The 20,223-nt window shown below is 38.5% G+C and overlaps 1 protein-coding gene across 1 annotated transcript in view; it reads left to right on the top strand.

Moving 5' to 3' along the window:
• The window catches only part of LOC306880678 (BTB/POZ domain-containing protein 7-like), a 59,111-nt gene that overhangs the window by 21,655 nt on the left and 17,233 nt on the right, over nt 1-20,223 (top strand). The window contains exons 2-3 of the mRNA XM_079434382.1: nt 245-461; nt 1,679-2,788. Of these exons, the coding sequence (XP_079290508.1) occupies nt 380-461; nt 1,679-2,788 (1,192 nt within the window). The 5' untranslated portion in view covers nt 245-379. The remainder of the gene's footprint in view (nt 1-244; nt 462-1,678; nt 2,789-20,223) is intronic.

Genomic DNA, 20,223 nt, shown 5'->3' with positions numbered 1-20,223 from the left:
TTATTTTTTTATTTTAGATAATTATAATTCATTAAAATAATTGTAGTATTAATAATCATGTTATAAATGTTGCTATAATAATAATAATAATAATAATAATAGTTATAAACTATACAAATTATAATATTGAGATGTAGTATTTTTATATTATAATACTGTATTTATATTATATTATATTTTGTTTGTCCGTGATTGTCTTGTTGACGTTTAATGTATTCTCTACCCCCACCTCTCTCTTTCCCAGGAATGATGGACATCGCTGCAGTGTCGCCACATTCATATAGGTCTGATTGAGCGCAGCCGTGAGCTACTCAGTGCGTCAACGCTCAGACGGAATGATCCAGCAGGGTGACTAAGAGGAGGAAGAAGGGGGGAGAGGATGGGTGTGAATGCCTCCAGCTACCCTCACTCGTGCTCCCCTCGATTCGGGGGTAACCCACAGACCCAGCAGACCTTCATAGGTAAACTCACATTTCAAAGCTATTATAGAGACATTTGTTGTTCCTAGTTTAGCAACTATTGTGATCGATAACGATAGAAAGGTTAGAAATGGAAAAAAATATTAAATGTTTTGGGTTTCAGATGGCATATATCAGACCCAAATTCTCTGAATCACATTGCAATATGATAGTTTTTTTTTTTTCTATTACAAGAAAAGGAAATTTCTCTCAAAGACAGAAGTTCATCTTTGACTAGAATATAAAGTAAATCTACATTTGTTTATTGTTTAAAAAAAACAAAAACAAAGAACAATGTTCATGTTCAAAGGCAGTTCAACAGCACAGAGAAATAGAATCTCATTAAATTATTGACTTCACCAGCTGGGACAGTCTTCATATTCTTTCACTGTAACATCTTGTCTGTATTCATTTATTTAAAGGCTTGGAAATTGTATCACAACTGTCAGCAGTTGCTTCGTAATTTTTTTCCTTCAGTATCCCACAGAGTCTGGTTTTAACGGCATATTCTGATGTGAATATTTTCATGTCTTTTGCTGTCTTTGAGATCAGTAAAGTAATGGTGCTTTCAAAATGCTAAACCATGCATGACAGTTGGCCTACAATGAGAAGTGGAACATTGGATTGAGACATAAAGTGTCGTCAGGGAGATATTAGCCATGCTGGGGAGGACATTAGATGACTTCATAGTTTCCTTTTTTGGCAGTTGAAAATTTTGAGATTTAGAGGGGGGGAAAGTTTAAAAGTGCACATTAAGTGGTTTGGGGTTACATACTTTCCTTTTTGAAGTTGGAATTGTTTATACAATGTTACGTCAAGAAGAGGTGAGGGTGAGTAAACAATGACAGAATTTTCATTTTTGGGTGAACTATCCCTTTAGATTTCGCCATACAATGAATTAATTTTTTTTTGATGACTGTTATAGAGTCACAATTATAGAGACACAAGTTCAATCCAGTTGTAGTGTAATTTTTGTACTTTTATTGCATTCAGTTTTATTGCATTAATGACATTGGACTCCATTGGTCCAATGTCATTAAAAGTAAAGTGTATTTTAGAATTGTTCTGAAGCACTTGCAAAAAGCAAAGCCATGTGGTGTTGCACATATTTGGAATAAACTTTAATTCTAACGTCAGCAGACCTCACAATGCATATTTTCCTGCTGACAACTTTGAAGGTCTCCAGACTCTTACACAGCTTGTTTCTTTTCTGTCACCAGGCGCCTCCTATGCACCACAGGGTTATGGCGGCGAGTCCAAGCTCTACAGCCTAGAACATGGCCCTGAAAAACCTCAGGACAAGAAGAAAAAGAGCTCCGGTTTGGCCACGCTCAAGAGGAGATTCATTAAGCGACGCAAATCCAGTCGGTCTGCTGATCATGCACGACAGATGCGCGAGCTCCTCTCGGGTTGGGACGTGCGTGACGTCAATGCTCTGGTGGAGGAGTATGAGGGCACGGCAGCACTCAAAGAGCTCAGTCTGCAGGCGGGCCTAGCCCGGCCCGAAGCTCGCACCCTGCAGTGTGATTTAGCCACCCTTTATCAGCACAAGTACTGCACTGATGTGGACTTGATCTTCCAGGATTCCTGCTTCCCAGCACACCGTGCCATTCTGGCTGCCCGCTGCCCATTCTTCAAGACCCTGCTTTCGTCATCGCCAGGTTACGGGGCCGAGGTGTTGTTAGACGTTGGGACGGCGGGCATGGATGCGCCCATGTTCTCCTCGTTGCTGCATTACCTCTATACAGGTGAGCTGGGCTCAGAGGACGCGAGGTTGCAGAATGTGGATGTGCTGGTCAGACTGAGCGAGGAGTTCGGTACGCCCAACTCCTTAGAAGCCGACATGCGAAACCTCTGTGAGCACATGCCGTATTTTGACTCACTGCTGAGCTTCTCCTCAGACTCTGAGCTGGTGGAGGCTTTCGGAGCAGGTGGACCTGCACCTAGTGGCGCAGGGGTGAACCACAGCTCGCCAGATGAGGAGCTAAGGGCCCACAAGGCCGTACTCTCAGCACGTTCGCCCTTCTTCCGCAACCTGCTGCAACGACGCATCCGCTCAGGTGAGGAGATCACAGAGCGAACTCTGCAAACCCCTACCCGTATTATCCTCGACGAATCCATCATTCCCAAGAAATACGCCCGTGTGGTCTTGCACTGCATGTACACCGACGCGGTGGACCTTTCCCTGGTGCTGCGCGGGAGCCCCTCCGAAGGCAGTCTGGGTGAAGTTCAGGCGCTGGTGGCTGGAAGAGGATGCATGAGTAAGGCTGAAGAGGCCATGGAGCTCTACCACATCGCCCTCTTCTTGGAGTTCAGCATGCTGGCTCAGGGTAAGTCTTAGCATCTCTTTTATCCATTTTTTTTCTAGTTGTCTTGCGCTCCCCTTCTGTCGCTTCCCAAGCTTTGTTTACTGCCTGATTAATTCACAGGCTGTCAAGGGAAGACCGGAGGAACAGGGTGGGGTTGCTGTAGTTTATTCGCCTCATGTTGGGAATACTGTTTGTGAAAGATTCCTATATGTGCGCAACAACAAAGCACTGCAACCTCTGCGATTCTCTTAATACCCTCATCCATTTCCTGCCTGTATTAATTTTATTTAGGAAGTTTTAAGGGTTGCAGAATTGATCCTGTTGTTAGACGTGTGTACTTAATGACCAAAGTGACATAAATCTGCTTAAGGGTTGACTTTCTCTGAAGCAGCCCTACATTAAACTGTTAAATTTCCTTTGTGTATTTGTGGCAGGAGGTAGAAGAATAGGTCACCTCTCTCAAGTTGTGGTTTGTGTTCTGGATACAAATGTCTTTTTCCTACTGTTGATGTGTGCTGCAGGGTACAGCTATTGATTTGTATTTAATGTCCTGAGTCTGTAGTTTCTGAAAATGGCTGTTGATTGAGCCAGTTCTTTTTCTTTTCTTTTTTTTTTAAGAAGGTAATATCACTTGTTGGTTGGGTTGTGTGATACAGCTAAAGCATGTCTTGATATTTTGTATGCCTTTTTAATGATATTTGATATAGGTTTCTCTATTACATTGTTTAAAAGGTTTGTACAGCCATTTCTTAAGTACATTCCAGGGGTAGACAATAAGGGAAATTTGCCACTGGCCCTCCGGGTCTTTTGAAGTTCACTGGCCCAGGTCAACGCGTCGGGTATTGATCCCAATACTCACGAAAAAGAACAGTTTGCTTGAACAACATGAATAACATTTATTTTTTTTAAGGTAGGTTTAGTGCAAAGTGCAGCAAAACTGTGCAAAAACATGAAACAAGTGCAAATAAACCTATTGCATAGGATTCATTCTCTGTAGTCACACAGCAATTCATTATATTATGTTCATACCATAGGTTTCATACACGTTAACTTTTCTCTAACTTACTTGTCTGCATATGTGGGCATTGATCTGCAGAGCTCACAGTAAACCTCTTTTTTTTTCTTGATCGTAGCCCAGCTAGGGGTGGGCGATATGGGAAAAATATCATATCACGATTTTTTTTAGAAATATCACGATTCACGATTTTATCACGATTCTTTGTCATGTTGGTTTTACAAGTTGTCTGAGCATTACAGCCAAACTAGAAAGACAAAGCCTTTCAAGGTAACAAAAAAAAGACATGGCAGATATTTAGGCCAAAGTGGGCGAAGATAAAAATCTTTGTCATCATTCTATCTTTCTTATTAAAAAATAAGAACAAAAGATACACATTACATATACACATAATATACAAATAAAACAAACAGTGCTTTATTTTCAGGTACAATAGGTGTATTTAGCAGAGCATTCAATGAAATTGAATGAACAAATATAAAAATAAAACACTACATAGACTGATTCCTAAAGCAACTGTATTAAAGTTTTTCAGTCAAGAATAGTGAGTGATTTTTCTCTTTGCGTTTTGTTGTTTTGTTAACGTTAAATGAATAGTTCCCCCAAAAATAAATATTCTGTCATCTGTCAATTCTGTCATAATGTTTTATTTTTATACCATCATTTACTCAAAAGTTGTTTTAAACCTGAATGAGTTTCTTTCTTCTGCTGAACATAAATGCTATTTTGAAGAAGGTGGAAAACCAAACAGTTGCTGGTCCTCAGTGACTTCCATAGGATTTTTCTTTCCTGCTATCAAAGTCAATGTAGACCAGCAACTGTTTGGTTACCCTCATTCTTCAAAATATCTTCTTTTGGGTTGAGCACAAGAAATTAATAGTGGTTTGGGACAACATGTGAGTGAGTAAATAATGACAGAAATTAAATTTTAGGGTGAACTATCCCTTTAATGACAGTCGACAGCATGTTTAGTGTCCTGTCCCTTTAAGAGCTGCACGCATCTAATATACAGGCACGCATCCGTTTCTCTCTTAACTATTTACTTTCATTTTAGAGATAACCAACTGAGTCTGTATGCAAACCTTGTGTGTTTTGACAGTATTAGCGCAAAAAATAAGTTAGTTGAGTAATCAGGCGCTGTTAGACAGGCTTTTTAGTGCGCGTGCTTCAGGTGTATGCGCTCAGAAAACGCGCACGTCAGACCAGCGCGCGAATGAAACATTTAACCAGCAAGGCTTGTGTGCAAATAATGTACTTTTGCGATCACGAATAAGTGCAGTGTCCTGTCATAGTAACTCTACTGCTGTATGTCGTGTTGTACAGTATATAGAGACGGAGGCACCAGAACTGTATTTGACAATGTGTGCTGTAGCACGATACTACGATATTTATTCAAAAGCAGATGGTGGAGACATTTTTATCGTGCACGATCAAAAATCGTCATATCGCACACCCCTAAGCCCAGCCAATTCCAGCGGTCTCGCCACTGGGGCTGAAACTTTCTCTGCCTTTTCTTTTCGTATTCCCTTTCGCTTTCCCTCAATTCCTCTGGTTATTTTCTCTTCCTTGCCTTCTCTTTTTTACCCGGCGTTTGGCCAAGTGATGGGGGTTTCAGAAACATGTAGCCTAGCTTAATAGTAGCTATAGGTAGGTGCTGAGCAGCAGTGTGCAGTTTGCGTGCGTGACCGCGGGAGCGAGCAAGGCGGTGCAGACGCATAAACGCGCATAAACCCGCATAAACCCGCTGCATCTGTAAGGCTGTCGGGATCACGTAACGTGTTAGCGGTGGTTACCGAGACGATTTAACAGAAATCAAAACACAGAACCACAGGTAATTAATGTGAAATTAGACTTTTTTTAATCGAGGCATTATTTTTACTGGCCCCACCGGGCTAGTGGTTGGAGCGATCTGGTGGCCCTGACGGTTTTAAAAGTACGTCCGGGCCACCGGGCCAATTATATTGTCGACCCCAGCATTCAATGTTTTATGCCAGAGGTAAAAGGTGGAAAAAAAGGTGGATTTTTACTACGTACATAATTCTTCAGTGGATGAACCACAATATTATAAATAGGGGTGCTCCGATAGATTTGGCACCTATCATTATCGGCCGATATTCGTGTTGGGATGTTTGATCGGCGGTCTCAAATGGCGCTTTTCCACTGCGTGGTACAACTCGGCACGGCTCAGAACAGCACGACACGGCTCAGCTCGGCTCGGGTTGTGTTTCCACTGCAGTTGAGTACCGCTTTAGAGTGGGTGGGATTATTCACGATTATTCTACTGGCTTTTTGGCTAGGTTTAAAGGAAAAGAGCACATTTTTGACCGGGAACACCAAAAGTGTGACAGGAGTCCGAACACAACCAGAGGGTTAAATTATTTAAAAGCATTCATGTAGCAAGTTATCTTAGCAGAGTTTAAATTATATAAACCATTCAGCACATAATTCAGATAAGGTATTATTATTATTATTAATAATAATAATAATAGCACCTCTTGTGTAAATCACTTGTATTCCTCATTTGTAAGTAGGGCTGTGTATTGGCAAAAATCTGGCGATACGATACGTATCACGAGACAGGGGTTGCAATATGATATATTGCGATACATTGCGATACTGTAAGCAAGGCGATAAATTGGGATATTTCTTATTTTATGAATAGGATATATTTTTTAAGGAAAGCTATCATAAAGAGCACACCACCATATGCAAACATTAGCAATAAATAAATAAATTAAAATTGTTTAACCAGAACACATTGGGATCTGCATTTGCAATAATCAGTCCGTGTAACATTCAACGTTATTGACCCTACCACCCGTCGTGCCCTGCGCGAAGGCTTTTCACATGGGACGCGGCAAGTGGCGAAACCGAGGTGGCGCTCGCGCCGCGGTCCCAGGGCGGACATTACCGCAAAAGCCCAAATGGCGCTACACTTCATCTTTGTACACCGAAACGAGAGCTGGAACAATTCTTTCATCCTCCATTACTGGCAGCGAACTATATTAATGCTAAAATTAGTGGCATGCCCTAATGCTAGTATTTCTTGTCACTGTTTAGGTTCAGAGATGAAGACCGCTCTGTAGCAGTCGGGATATGAACTCAAAATGAAACAACTACCATGACTCCTGTACGATTTGTTTTATTTATATCGATATTCCGTTTTTGAGAATCGATACAGTATCGCCAAACAAAATATTGCGATACGTGTATTTGTAAGTCGCTTTGGTATAAAAGCATCTGCTAAATGAATACATTTACATGTAAAATATCTACACTCCTGTTCAAACGTTTGAGATTAGCAATTTTATTCACTTTTATTCATCAATATTTGATCAGTGAAGATATTTTTAATGTTAAAGGTTTCTAGTTAAAATAAGTAGTTCCTTTAAATGTCTGTCATTGCAGAGTCCTGTTAAGATGTATCAGTTTATTATCAGTTAATGGGGCAGCCGTGACCTAATGGATAGAGAGTTGGACTTGTAAACCCGAAGGTCGTGGGTTGTAGGTGGGGGGGAGTGAATAACCAAAACTCTCTCCACCCTCAATACCACGACTGAGGTGAGACCCTTGAGCAAGGCACCAAACCCCCAACTAGGGCTGCACGATTAATCGAAAAAAAATCACGATCTCGATTCATACATAAATGCGATCTCATTTCTAAATGACGGCGATTCACTTCCGTGTATCTCCCTGCATTCACGCGTTATTGGTCACACTCACACAGTAACAAAACACTATTAATTCACCAATCAATCATAAATCTCGATCACTTTTCTCCTCTCCCTCATTGGCCACATTCCGCTGTCACTCACGTGACGTGTAACAAGGCGGCAGACCTAAATGGAGTCAATAGGCGCATTCGCAGAATGATCACCGTATGACATCAAAGTACCACGAGCGGTAAGAAAGCAGTCGGATCCTATGCATTCAAATCGCTCTTGCGGTACTTTGATGTCATACGGTGATCATTCTGCACAGCGCTGCTTCAACGGGGCGTCAGCATCAACGCTTGACGGAGGGCATGTCTGAAGCTTGGTGCTGACCAGAGCCGTTGAGAAACACGCTTTGATCTCGCTGCCGCGGTCACGTGGTTCATGGAGCTCTCAATAGTTCCAAACAGCTCCGCGCTGTCCATAGGCTTGAATGGGATTAATCGGGTTAGACAACAACAAAGTAACAATGTTTGTCTGTGGAGTTTAATGGAAATAATATTAATGGGTTTTTCTTGTTTAACTATGGAGGAGTAAAAACATAGTACAATGCAACACACAGTATAAGGCGGTTACATTTCTTTGTATGCAAAGTATAAATAGTGTAAACTGCTTAATAAAGATTGGAGACTTGAGGCATGACTTTGTGTGTTTTTGTTACACTTATTCCTGTGGATGTACAGACTAATGATGAAATAATTTATGCTTATTTAAAGAGTATAAGAAATCTAATTAGTATGTAAAATGTGGTGTTGTATTAATATATATATTTCTTCATCTATGGTCATCTATTATTCACATTTTAATACAGTTATGATAACTAGTTTAGTTATTGTAGCTAGTGTATCTATAATAATATAATAAAAATCTAATAGTCTCACTAGCTATTATAAATACCACTATTAATTACTATTCAAGAATAGGTCAGCTAAGGCGTTAAAATATTTTAAAAAGCAGTTATTTAATCAACTTACCAGTGAAAATGCTCCAAAGATACCGAAATAAATGGGGTTAATTCAACTTCCTTCAGGGAGAGAAAGATTACAGAAAGATGTAAAACAACTAGCATCAACTAGCATCTGGTTATGATCGCTATTAAGGTGTTTCTCACGTAACTAATCTAACGTATCTAACTGCAAATATAGCATATACTGCCTATTATCTAAAAATAAACATTAACTATAACACGTTTCATAAAATACAACTACTGGTCAGATTTCCGAGAGATAAACTAATGCGTTAAAATGGCAAAAAATGCTGTAATTTCCTAAAATTTCTGGCAACTGTGCTTGAGAAGCACTGAAATGAATGGGCTTCAATGCTGAAACTATCGGTTGTTTGGAACTATTGGCTGCTCCATGCTTTACTTCCGCATTCCTAAGTTCCTATGGAAGCCTATGGGAGTGTCGCAACTCTGTTTCTCAATGGCTCTGGTGCTGACCATGGTGTTGACGCGCCCTCATAGTGATAACAGCCAATCACATACTTTTCTGGTGCTGCATGAACGGGATTGGCTAGCGTCTGCGCTAGGGTATTTGCATAAGGCGATCTGATTGGCTGACGCCTGCGTTGGCGCTTAAAGTTGAACTTTTACTTGAGTGCAATACATTTTGGTTGAAAAAATGAGAATCGTGTAAGAGAATCGTGATCTCAATTCCCATGGAGAAAAATCGTGATTCACATTTTAGCAAGAATCGTGCAGCCCTATCCCCAACTGCTCCCCAGGCGCCACAGCATTGGCTGCCCACTGCTCCGGGTGTATGTTCACTACTTTGTGTACACTTGGATGGGTTAAATGCAGAGCACAAATTCCGAGTATGGGTCACCATACTTGGCCACACACCACTTCCCTTCCCTTTCCCTTTATTTTGTGGTTATATATTACCACAAATATATGGTTTTGATCAAATAAATACAGCCTTACCAACTCTAAACCTTTGAATGGTAGTATGCACCAATATGCACCAATAAGACAATGCATCTTATTCTTATTACATGAAAAGTTCCACTCCAGAACAGTTTTTTAAAGGAAAATGAGGAGAGATTAGGAATCTACTCCAATTACATGGTCTTTGGGAAGCTTAATGATAAAATAAAAAGGCATTAAAATCATTGCGATATTCAGTGTTACTTGAATTTTATTTCGTCATCAAATTCTACTGGTGATATAAAATTATCCCTACTCACTGGAGGAAGAAATAACTTCTATGAGTGGTATCTAAAGTAGTTCCTCACAGTAATTTACATCTAATTTATCACTGCAGCTTTGCCAAAACCTGCTGGTGTATCAGTTCTCAAAAAAAAGGCTTTTTGTCGGCAGCAAATTTGCAGCCTTGTCTTTTTTTTTTTTTCACATTACACATTTACTAGCTTGTACACCCCTTGCCTGTGTGCTTTGTATCATCAGCCCCTATTGTGAATTGGCCAGTTTCTCTATTTACTGCATAAAGTGATGGGCTTCAGCTGTGCTGTGCTAAGGGATGTTTTTCAGAGAGCCACTCAACCTTCTGATTACTTCATCTGAATGATAGTATCAAACCGTGCGCACTACAGCACAGGTCTGCAGCGTCAGTGTCAGCTGATCCTTATGACCCATTGGTCAGCCGTGGTTTGTAACAGATAGCGATCCGGTTCAGTCCTGTCAGCATAGCCCGATGATGAGCTCAGGAGGACTTGTTTTCTTCCAGAACATGCTGTGCCACTTGCTACGTCAACCCTTGTTTTTTCCCACCTAAAACATATGGCAATTAAATATAAATTGCTTGTGCAACCCTGACTTAGATTTTATTTGACTTCATTTGTGACAATCTTAACTTACTATTGTCAGAAACCTTGTAAGCTGCTCCTCCTGATAGTTTTTAACAGCTATTTTTGTATGCTACAATGTAGTTGCAATGTTTTGCATGAGATTTTCAACACTCACATCTTATGAGTCCACATCACTGACATCATTGTATAGGGCTGGACAATTAATCGAAATCGAAATTCAGAACCTCTAACCGACGCAATTTTCCCATGCTGGTTATTTTGTTTTTTTTATCCTGTTAATACTTTCCCCTTAAAAACATACTACCGCGACATATACGGACGTGTATGACTGTTGCGCTCACGTGTTTTGCTGCGTCTCGCACATGAGTGTCGCATTAAAAGAATTTAAACTTTTACAGGCAGCGCCGTTCATCAATGTCTGTTCCAAAACAGTGGACCAATCAGAAGACCCCGGAGGTGGGGCAAGCATTGCGAGCAGGCATTCTGTGCTTTTTTTTAAATTCCTGAATGCTGCGTCTCGCAGTTTTGGACACAAAGGCATTCTGTGTGAACGGCCAGTAAGAACCGAGAGTAAATACACATACAAGGTGACAAAAAAAGATCAATGAGATCTCTTAATCAGCAGTTTTCTATTTGCATACATTTATTAGGCATATTTAAAACATTTGTTTACAAGAGATGCAAGTTATCATTTTCTACTTTTCACATTGCATTTTTAAAAATAATAGCCTATTAATTTAAAAGAGATACAAGTTATTTTCTACTTTTCGCATGACAATATTTAAAATGTATTTTGTTTGAAAGAGATGCTGATTTTTTTTTCTGCTTTTGACATGGCAATATTTATTTATTTTGTTTGCAAAAAATGTAGTAATTTTTTAGGAAACTTGCTTTTTACAATAAAACCGAAATGTGAGCTGAAAATGAAAAGCTTTTATTTCAATTGTTCGAAATATTCGAAAAATATCCATAGTTTGTTTCTTTCAATCATTTTAAAATCACAAAGATAAGAAATGCACACAAATGCAGACTTTCATTAGAAAAAAATCACACATTTAATAGTGTAGTATTTTTAAACTACAACCCTTTAATGAACTATGAGGGCAAAAAATAAAAAAATAAATAAAAATAAATAAATAAATTTATTTATTTATTTGTCGTTAAATAATCGTAATCGAGGTAAAGCGCTAAATTAATTATATAGCGCTCTGCCCTATCATTGTGTTTGCTTGTTTGTTTTGTTAGGGCTAGTCAGGCACTCCGTCAGTCACAGAAAGCCCTAGATGGAGTACTCAGCACTTAACACAGGCAATCATTGAGGTCACTTCAGTACATGTGTGTTGATAGCCTCCAGTGGGAGACAAATGTGTCAATGACCTCTAGGAAATGGAAGCACAGCAGTCATTTAACACCCAGTCAGCAGCCAGACAGTGGTTGGTACATGGCAAAGATAATTAATGTGCTGACCAGGCAGACGCACGTTGATAAAAAGCCACCCATTGGTCTGGAACCGACTCTGTTCCGCAGAGGAAAATTACTCTTGTTCACACTAACTGCAGGAAATCAGCTCCTGCAGCTGTGGATCTTGTTAACCTCTTTGTTAAATCTAATCTGTGAACTTAAAGGTGACACATGCTAGGGATACACAGACACCAATAACTGTTGTGTATGAAGAAAACTAGAATGTTTGAGTTTCCATGAATGTCCTTTCTCAGAAGTTTGGTTTAATTGCGGTAAATTTTGTTTGACTCTATGAAAGTTAGAAAAATAGACACTTTTACAGAGAAACGACTGACAGACTTTCCTTTGAGAATGATGCATAGGAGAGAGCTTGCCGTATGCTTGCTTGTATTAGCTTCTGATGTGTGCACGACTGCCGTATGTTCGCCCAGACTGTGTATGTGCCAGTCAAATAAAAAGAAGCACAATCCTTTTCATCTCAACAAAATTAGCATTTTTATCCCAGCACTGACAAAACATTAAATGTAACCTAATAATTTAGTGTCGTAGCACCCTATTTTTAAGGAAGTCGTGTGAAAAACCCTTCTTATCGCTCTGTGTTTGTGCTGTGACAGGAAATTGACATCAAGAGAAACTGTGAACAGATAACAGCAGTGAAAGTAACAAGGTCTTCCCAGTGCATTGTTGACTGAGTGAATCTGTATTTGCTAAACTAATTAAGCCATCTCATATGATTGTTGCATCTCTTAGCCAATACATTTGTAGAAAATGGTAAATAATGTATTTTGTTTTATGATACCATAGTGATCATCAGCTATAGTTTAATTATACCCGTGATCGATTGTTATTAAAAGTGACAGTTCCTGAAAATAAATATAAACACCTTAATTTTAGTACTTTACCAATATCAATACCTGTATTTTTATTTAAGGTAATATTTTCAGGAACTGTCACTTTTAATAACATCAATCACGGGTACAATTAAACTATAAAGTTGGCTTTGTACAGAAAGTTTCAAGTTAATTGCATTAATAATTACTATATGAAATAAACTTAATCTTTAAAACGTTACGGACGTGACAGCGCTGAAGCGTCCTGACGTCATAAATCTAGACCTTATAAATCCAAAAGTCATCGCTGTTAAGACAAAGTGAGTGTATTTACTTTTCAGACAGGCCTCCATCTTTCTACAAAATACTTACTGTTGACAAATTTAAAAATGGGCAGTCTTTGATATCTCATTTCAAAATATGAAATACAGTCGAATGAATTTTTTTTTACTATAGGTCCACCCCTCATATGTGGTGGATAAACATAGCGATTACCAGTGTTGGGGAAGCTACTCTGAAACTGTAGTTTGACAAGCTACAAGCTACTGGTAAGTTAAAGTAGTTAAACTACAGTCAAGCTACCCTTTTGGAAAAGTAGTTAGCTACACTACAAGTTACTATCAAAAAGTAGCTAGCTACATTGAAACTACTTTTGATTTTTTTGAACAACGTATATTATAAATAACTGAATAAGTGTCTGAGGAATGGTTTAAGTAAAATATTTAGTGTTTAAAACAATGCAATACAATTATGATTTCAAATAGTATTGTTTTATTACACACAACACTCAAATATCTCAGACTGTTACAAAAAGTGTAACCTTTACTTGTCGTTTCTTTGAGAGACATGAACTTGGACAAATAAGGCCATGGGTAATTAACGTTAGTTGTTTCTCCATCCTCCAAACCTGCCGCCACGTCTTGCTCCATCATGGATAATATGGGTGTGTCAACCCACTTCTGTACGTCAGTGAACCGTTAGCCGCAAGATGCGTGATTAAACAACAGGTGGCGGTAATGGCAAAAAATGAGTTTGTAATCTAACAAGAAGAATATCCTTGCATCGCTCTGATTCGCGCAGGCTCGACAAAACGCAATGTAGCTTTTGCTCGCGCTACACCGCTACTTGCTGCAAAAAGTAGTTAGCTACTGGAAAAGCTACACTGTTTAAAAAGCAACTGAGCTACTGCCAAGCTACTGAAAAATGTAGTTAAGTTAGTAGCGTCGCTACTTGTAGTTAACTACTCCCCAACACTGGCGATTACCTTCAAATTTCTATTAAAGCACGTTAATGCAGTAAAATACAGACCTAAATACACAACTTAAACAGGGTTTTGTTCTTTTGGTAAAAACTTGATTTTTTCATAATAAGGTTGCCATTTGCATGGAATTGTTCATTACCTTAAATAAAAATATTGATTATTGATATTGGTAAAGTACTAAAATGAAAGTGTTGCGAAGAAGTCATTCTAATATGCTTATTTGGTGCTGAAGAAACATTTTTGCTGAATAAAATTAATTTCTTTAAAAAAAAAAAAAATAAATCATACTGACCACTACTTTTATTGTGCTTTTATGGCAGTTGTTTGTGTTTTATGATGCTCTGCATTTAAACAGACTTCAGGGTGAATAATTGATGTCAGAATTGTTTAGGTAAAACGATTCCTTTTAAAGGGTAGCTAAACCCCTGGTCAGAGCCTAACTCCACCCACTGGCAATATTTGAAAAATGCTGGAAAAGTGGGCAGTGCCCAGCGGAGACAGAGGGGACATGGTTAGTAAGTGTCATCATTAGTGATCGACAGATATTGATTTTTTTTATAACCGATACTGATACCAATTATTTGCATGTTTATGTGCCCGATAACCGATATGCAGAACCGATATTTATTTACTGTTATAAAGTAAATAAATGACTGCGTGAAGTAAGTCCATACTTCACTTTGGTTTTTCCTCCTTTCAGTCATCTTAACAAAAAATGTTTTGATTAATTAGCAGTCTTTCATGCAGGGCTCTAGACTCATTCTTCCCACTGATCTCACTTTTGCGACTAGCTTTCTCAGTTGGTCGCACGAGCACATAATTTGGTTGCAATTTGTGTTTTTTTTTTTTTGTTTGTTTTTGCACATTTGAACATTTGATTAATCAATGCATGCTGATGAACTTTTATCATAGTTTATAGTTATATCTTTACGAAAGTGTTCAACATTCAACTCATTCTTTTTTATCTGTATTATTTGTGATTTAAATTTTGTGAACAGGAATTAATTTTTTCGTGCGCTTTCACTTTCAAATTTGCGATCTTGGTGTCACATTTTACAAGAAAAGATAATTGTCTGTTTTGCTTATATCTATACACCTTTCATTTTTTAAGACTAAAACAAAAGATGGATTCATTCTTATTCTTAATTAAAAAGCACAACAACAATAAAACAGTACGTTGACAATGACAAACTAGCTTACATAACATTTATTAACAAAAACGAATAAGACGAGGCATGGCACAGGACACATCACATGCTGTCTTATATACAGAGTATATTACATAATGTTTGGCAAACTCTGACGAAGCAAATAAATATTTTTTATTTTTTTTTTAAATTAAGGAAAGCCTCCATGGGGGCAGTCGTGGCCTAATGGTTAGAGAGTCGGACTCGTAATCGAAAGGTTGCGAGTTCGAGTCCCCGGCCGGCAGGAATTGTAGGTGGGGGGAGTGAATGTACAGCGCTCTCTCCACCCTCAATACCACGACTGAGGTGCCCTTGAGCAAGGCACCGAACCCCCAACTGCTCCCCGGGCGCCGCAGCATGGCTGCCCACTGCTCCGGGTGTGTGTTCACGGTGTGTGTGTGTGTGTGCGTGCATTTGTTCATTACTCACTGCTGTGTGTGTGCACTTGGATGGGTTAAACGCAGAGCACCAATTTCGAGTATGGGTCACCATACTTGACAATACGTCACGACTTTACTTTACTTTACTTTACATAGCATAATGTGAGGTAAACAGCAAAGATAACAAGCTTCTCAAAACAAAAACGAAAAGAAAAGTAAAACTAAACTGGCTGTAGCTGACAGGACTTGCATGTTTTTTCTACAAGAATACCAGCATGTTCACCTTCTCTGGTTTAAGAAGCGGTCTTTTACTTTAGTTTGAAAACAAAATCCTCCGTTGCGCTCCGTCCGCGACGCGAACCTTCGCGCTCCTGATTTCGCGGTGAGTATAAACCAGGCATTACCCACGAAGCGCTCGCGCTGAAAGCGCCTCTCTTCACGTGATCAGTGAAATCTGACTCCTGCGCGTGCTGTATGAAGCAGACGCTTTGGAGCAGCGCAGACCATGCACTCGTACAAATGCGACCAAGTCAAATTTTAACTCGCAAAAAGTTACCATTTTGGTCGCAGTCTAGAGCCCTGTCATGTTAAATTTAATCTTTGTATTACAACAATAAAAAACATTTTATTTATAAAAAGCTTTAGCAGCAACACTAATATTAGCAGTAAGCAAAATAAACGTAGAATGTCTAATGTTTTAAAATGGAGAAAATAAATAAAAGGACAGGAGTCAAATCAACTTCATTTTTAACTACAGTTTTAGTAGGTTTATAAGCTGTTTAATAGGCTAAAGAGTGAAGAATAATTCACTGGATAATGTTAATTCACGGAATAATATTCTCTGGAATATTGGAATATAACAAGCATTGTATTTTATTGCATTTCTCAACTGGCATGCTCTAAATTATGCTGCTGACAGCGCGGTTTATCTATGCATTTACACAGAACTATAGGCTACTCAAACTGCGATCGATTGCAGAGAATTTCCATAGAGTTGTATTAATTTAGATGTTTATAAACGAAATAATGATTATATAGTAAGTGTTAATACAATTTAGGGTGCTTCAAAAAAGTGAATCTTGTTAAAATTTACATGCAGTGGCCGTGCTGAGCATTTCTTGAGCATCAACCGCTGAGTGAACTGCAATATGAAAGCGGCGTCACGAGACTAATGATGAGCATATAGACAACAGAGAGAGGACTAAATTCAATGCTTTTATTTCCAACATGGAATCATTCATGGCTGTATTATTTAATTCATGCAAGGTTACGTCTTTATTGGGAGAGGACTTGACGGATTATCTACGTGACTCCGACTTCACGAGACTAATAGACCACAGAGAGAGAATTAAATTCAGCTCTTTTATTTCCAACATGCACTAATTCATGGCTGTGTTATTTAATTCAGGCAAAGTTATATCTTTATAGTGACAGGGCTTGACAGAGTATCTTATTTATCATATTTCTTAGTCAAGTTGCATAAACTATATATCAGGCATTTATGTAATACATCTAATTTGTGCATTAATGACCGTAATATTAAATAGTTTACTAACTACAGCAAATCAAGTACCTGCACGCCGTTGTTGTCTCGTCTCCCCTCAGATGTGCTGCAATTGCGATCCTGCGCGCAATTCTCAAAATACCCACAAGATGGTGGTGTTTATCGGGGAATCCGATATTACAAAACCGATATCCGATTATGGAAAAATGCTTAAATATTGGGAAAATATCGGTAAATCGATATATTGGTCGATCTCTAGCCATCATACATCACAGGGGTATGCAACGTCCAATAGGAAAATTCAACTGCAGTAGCCACCGTTCAACCTGAAGAGGGCAGCACTCAGACATTTTTACACCATATATTGTAGAATTACTTTAGAACACTTTGTAACCAAATGTCAAAACATTTACTCTAATCAATGCACAGCACTAATAAAGACACAGTCTTACAGATCATTAACTCAAAGTTGTTTTAGGGTTTAGTTGCCCTTTAATGCAATATTCACAACACAAAGTTTCCTTCCTAGTCCAGCCAGACCATTTATGGACAGTGAGTTGCAAAAACTTACTCAGTCGCTCAGTTCCAGCATGGTTATGTTGTCAGAAGCATGTGCAAAGGAAAATATGAGGTCACATTTGCTTTAAGAGTTATTCAGTAACTTGGCACTTGGCCCAACCTAATGAATGACATTGGCTAACCTCAGAGTTCTGTCATATTCATAACTGTGATCATTTACATATAGAAGTCTTAAAGTGCATTAGCAAATTAAACTGGCTGTTTAATTCTAAGGGTCAGAGAGAGGGTAGTAATTGCTCCTGTAAAACTAAATGACGGCTTTTTGGTGCAGGAAACCTGGCTAACTTTGAAAGTGGGCCTCAGGGGGAAAAATTAGCATCTAATCAGTATCACAGAGTCGATGAGATGATGCAAAGTGGTGGTCCAGATATCTGGCTTAGACACATGAGACCGTTTTCAAACAGTGTGATGGAAATAGACTGACTTGGAGTTGAAGGATACCGTTCTGGTGAGGGTTCTTGCTGTGAATGAACTGACACAGGGCTGAGCGTGACACTGCACCTGTGACGATAACATTAACTGACAGCGTGGTGTACCATAGGTCTGTTCTGTAGTGCAAATGAAATGCTGCATCGATGGGCCTGGAGGCTGGAAGCTACAGAGAGCTGTGCACATTTCTTCCTGTTCTCAGCACCTTTAAAAAAATGCATCACTTCTCATTTGAGAGAGAGACATCTGAGGATAAAGAGAAATTATTCACAAACTGAAAACCTTTTGTGTGTTCCAGTATGTTCATTTGTATTTTTCATTCTTTGTTCCACTTGCAGTTTTGTGTCACTGTTCATTAAGTTGAATGGTTTAAAGAGGATGCTTTGATATTTCATCAGTATTGAACAATGAAAATTGGGCAGCAGAAGCATTTAAAAAATCCATAAAGCAAGGTCTTTGTGACCTTGTTTTTCTTCTAAAGCTTTTCAGACATTCATTTTATACAATTGATTAAACTATCTATCTGTCTGTCTGTCTGTCTGTCTATGTATGTATTATTTACACAATATCCACCACCCGCTGCCATCAGCTCCTGCGTCTCACACACACAAGCGCGATTTTAGCACAATATTTATATTTTTATATTAACACAATGTTAATATGCGCATAGTTTGTTACGCAGACGCAGGCAGTGCGCTGAATGAGACTAAAGTAATATAGCCAAAACCACCACATATAGTCGCTTTTTAGTGCAAGTTAGATGTATATTGAGTTTATCAGATGATGTGGCGATTTATAAATCAGGATTTAAGGAGTATAGTGAGAGTGATTCCTGGTTAACATGTAGTATTAATGAGTCGTATTTACTATTTATATTTGTTTTATGTATGATTACAGAAAATATAATGTGAACAGCTTTATTGGGCATTCAGTTGTATTACAGTATGTGACAGTTCATAGAGTAGAACAGGGGTAGGCAACGTCAGTCCTGGAGTGCCGAAGCCCTGCAGAGTTTAGCTCCAACCCTGAAAAAAAACTCACCTGCCTATAGCCCTAGTAATTAGCTTGATTAGCTTGTTCGGGTGTGTTTGATTAGGGTTGGAGCTAAACTCTACAGGACAGCGGCACTCCAGGACCGCCGTTGCTTACCCCTGGAGTAGAACATCTGAAGTGCCAAAACTCATCTGAATGCAAACTTGACGCAATGATGTCATAAATATGTAAATTAATGTGACGTCATCTGCCGCCACAAGTCTCACAAAATCCTGTGTGAAACTTGTTGCGGAGTGTAAATGGTAATCTCATATTGTGATTATCTACCAATGAGCTAAAAAAAAAACTAATCCTCAACTGTTTAATGGGGTTGTCCTGTATTCTTGCATGTTTTATGTGTAGAAAGCTGATTTGTTATATTTACATAATATTTATATTATGTAGATACTTAATTTCTTGGGATGCACAGATATTAAATTCTAGATACCTATAAGCTGGTACCTATACCTATAATTAACTGTTAAATTGTTAATTATTAAAATTCTATACTTTTGTCTAAATACATTTTTTTTTTTTTTTTTTATCACTGAACACAAAAATCAATAATTTTGTTAATTTGGGTATTACAACATTATAATGTATAATATTGAAATTATTTTGAGATTTGCTAAATTCATTTAACAGTATTATTAGATTATTGATATTTTTCAAGATTTATTTAATTTAAATGTAAAAATAAAGCAAATGAGCATGTGCAGTTAAAAATGTAATACCTGGCACAAATAAATTAAATAAATCACTAATATCAAAATGCTATTGATATATTGTTTATCTCTAACATTCTTTTGATCTTATTCCTGATGTAATATTATTTTTTAAGACATTCACATTTTGTACTGAATTTAAAGCCTGGAAGTAACAACAATCTTGCGGATAACAAACACTGTCACCTCAACACCTCTGTTCCTAGAGATATCTTTGGAGAGAGAGAGTCCTTTTTAAATGACGACGCTTTGCTTGTGCAAGAGGTTGAGTCAGACGTCCTTTAGAGTGCGTTTCAAACTCAATACGGAAATCCTTCCTGGCCCCAAGGCACCATTCTGATGAGTATTAACACAGATTGCTGGTGGTGTTTCCATTAAGCCTATGAGAGACTGTCAGCTCTGTAATGATTCTGTCTGTTACAGCTTGTCTGGAAGGTCATGGAGAATTTTAACCCAACACCTCTCTGGGGCTCCTTCACTCTCTGCTTCTCATTTTCATCTCTGTATCTTCCAGCAATTTCCATCTTTCACATTCAGTCATACAGACCGGGCTAATTTTCCACTATCTCTG

The sequence above is a fragment of the Barbus barbus genome (genome assembly GCF_936440315.1).
Source record: "Barbus barbus genome assembly, chromosome: 14".
Lineage (NCBI taxonomy): Eukaryota > Metazoa > Chordata > Actinopteri > Cypriniformes > Cyprinidae > Barbus > Barbus barbus.
The sequence above is the reverse complement of the archived record's forward strand: the minus strand, read 5'-3'. Positions and strand labels throughout refer to the sequence as shown.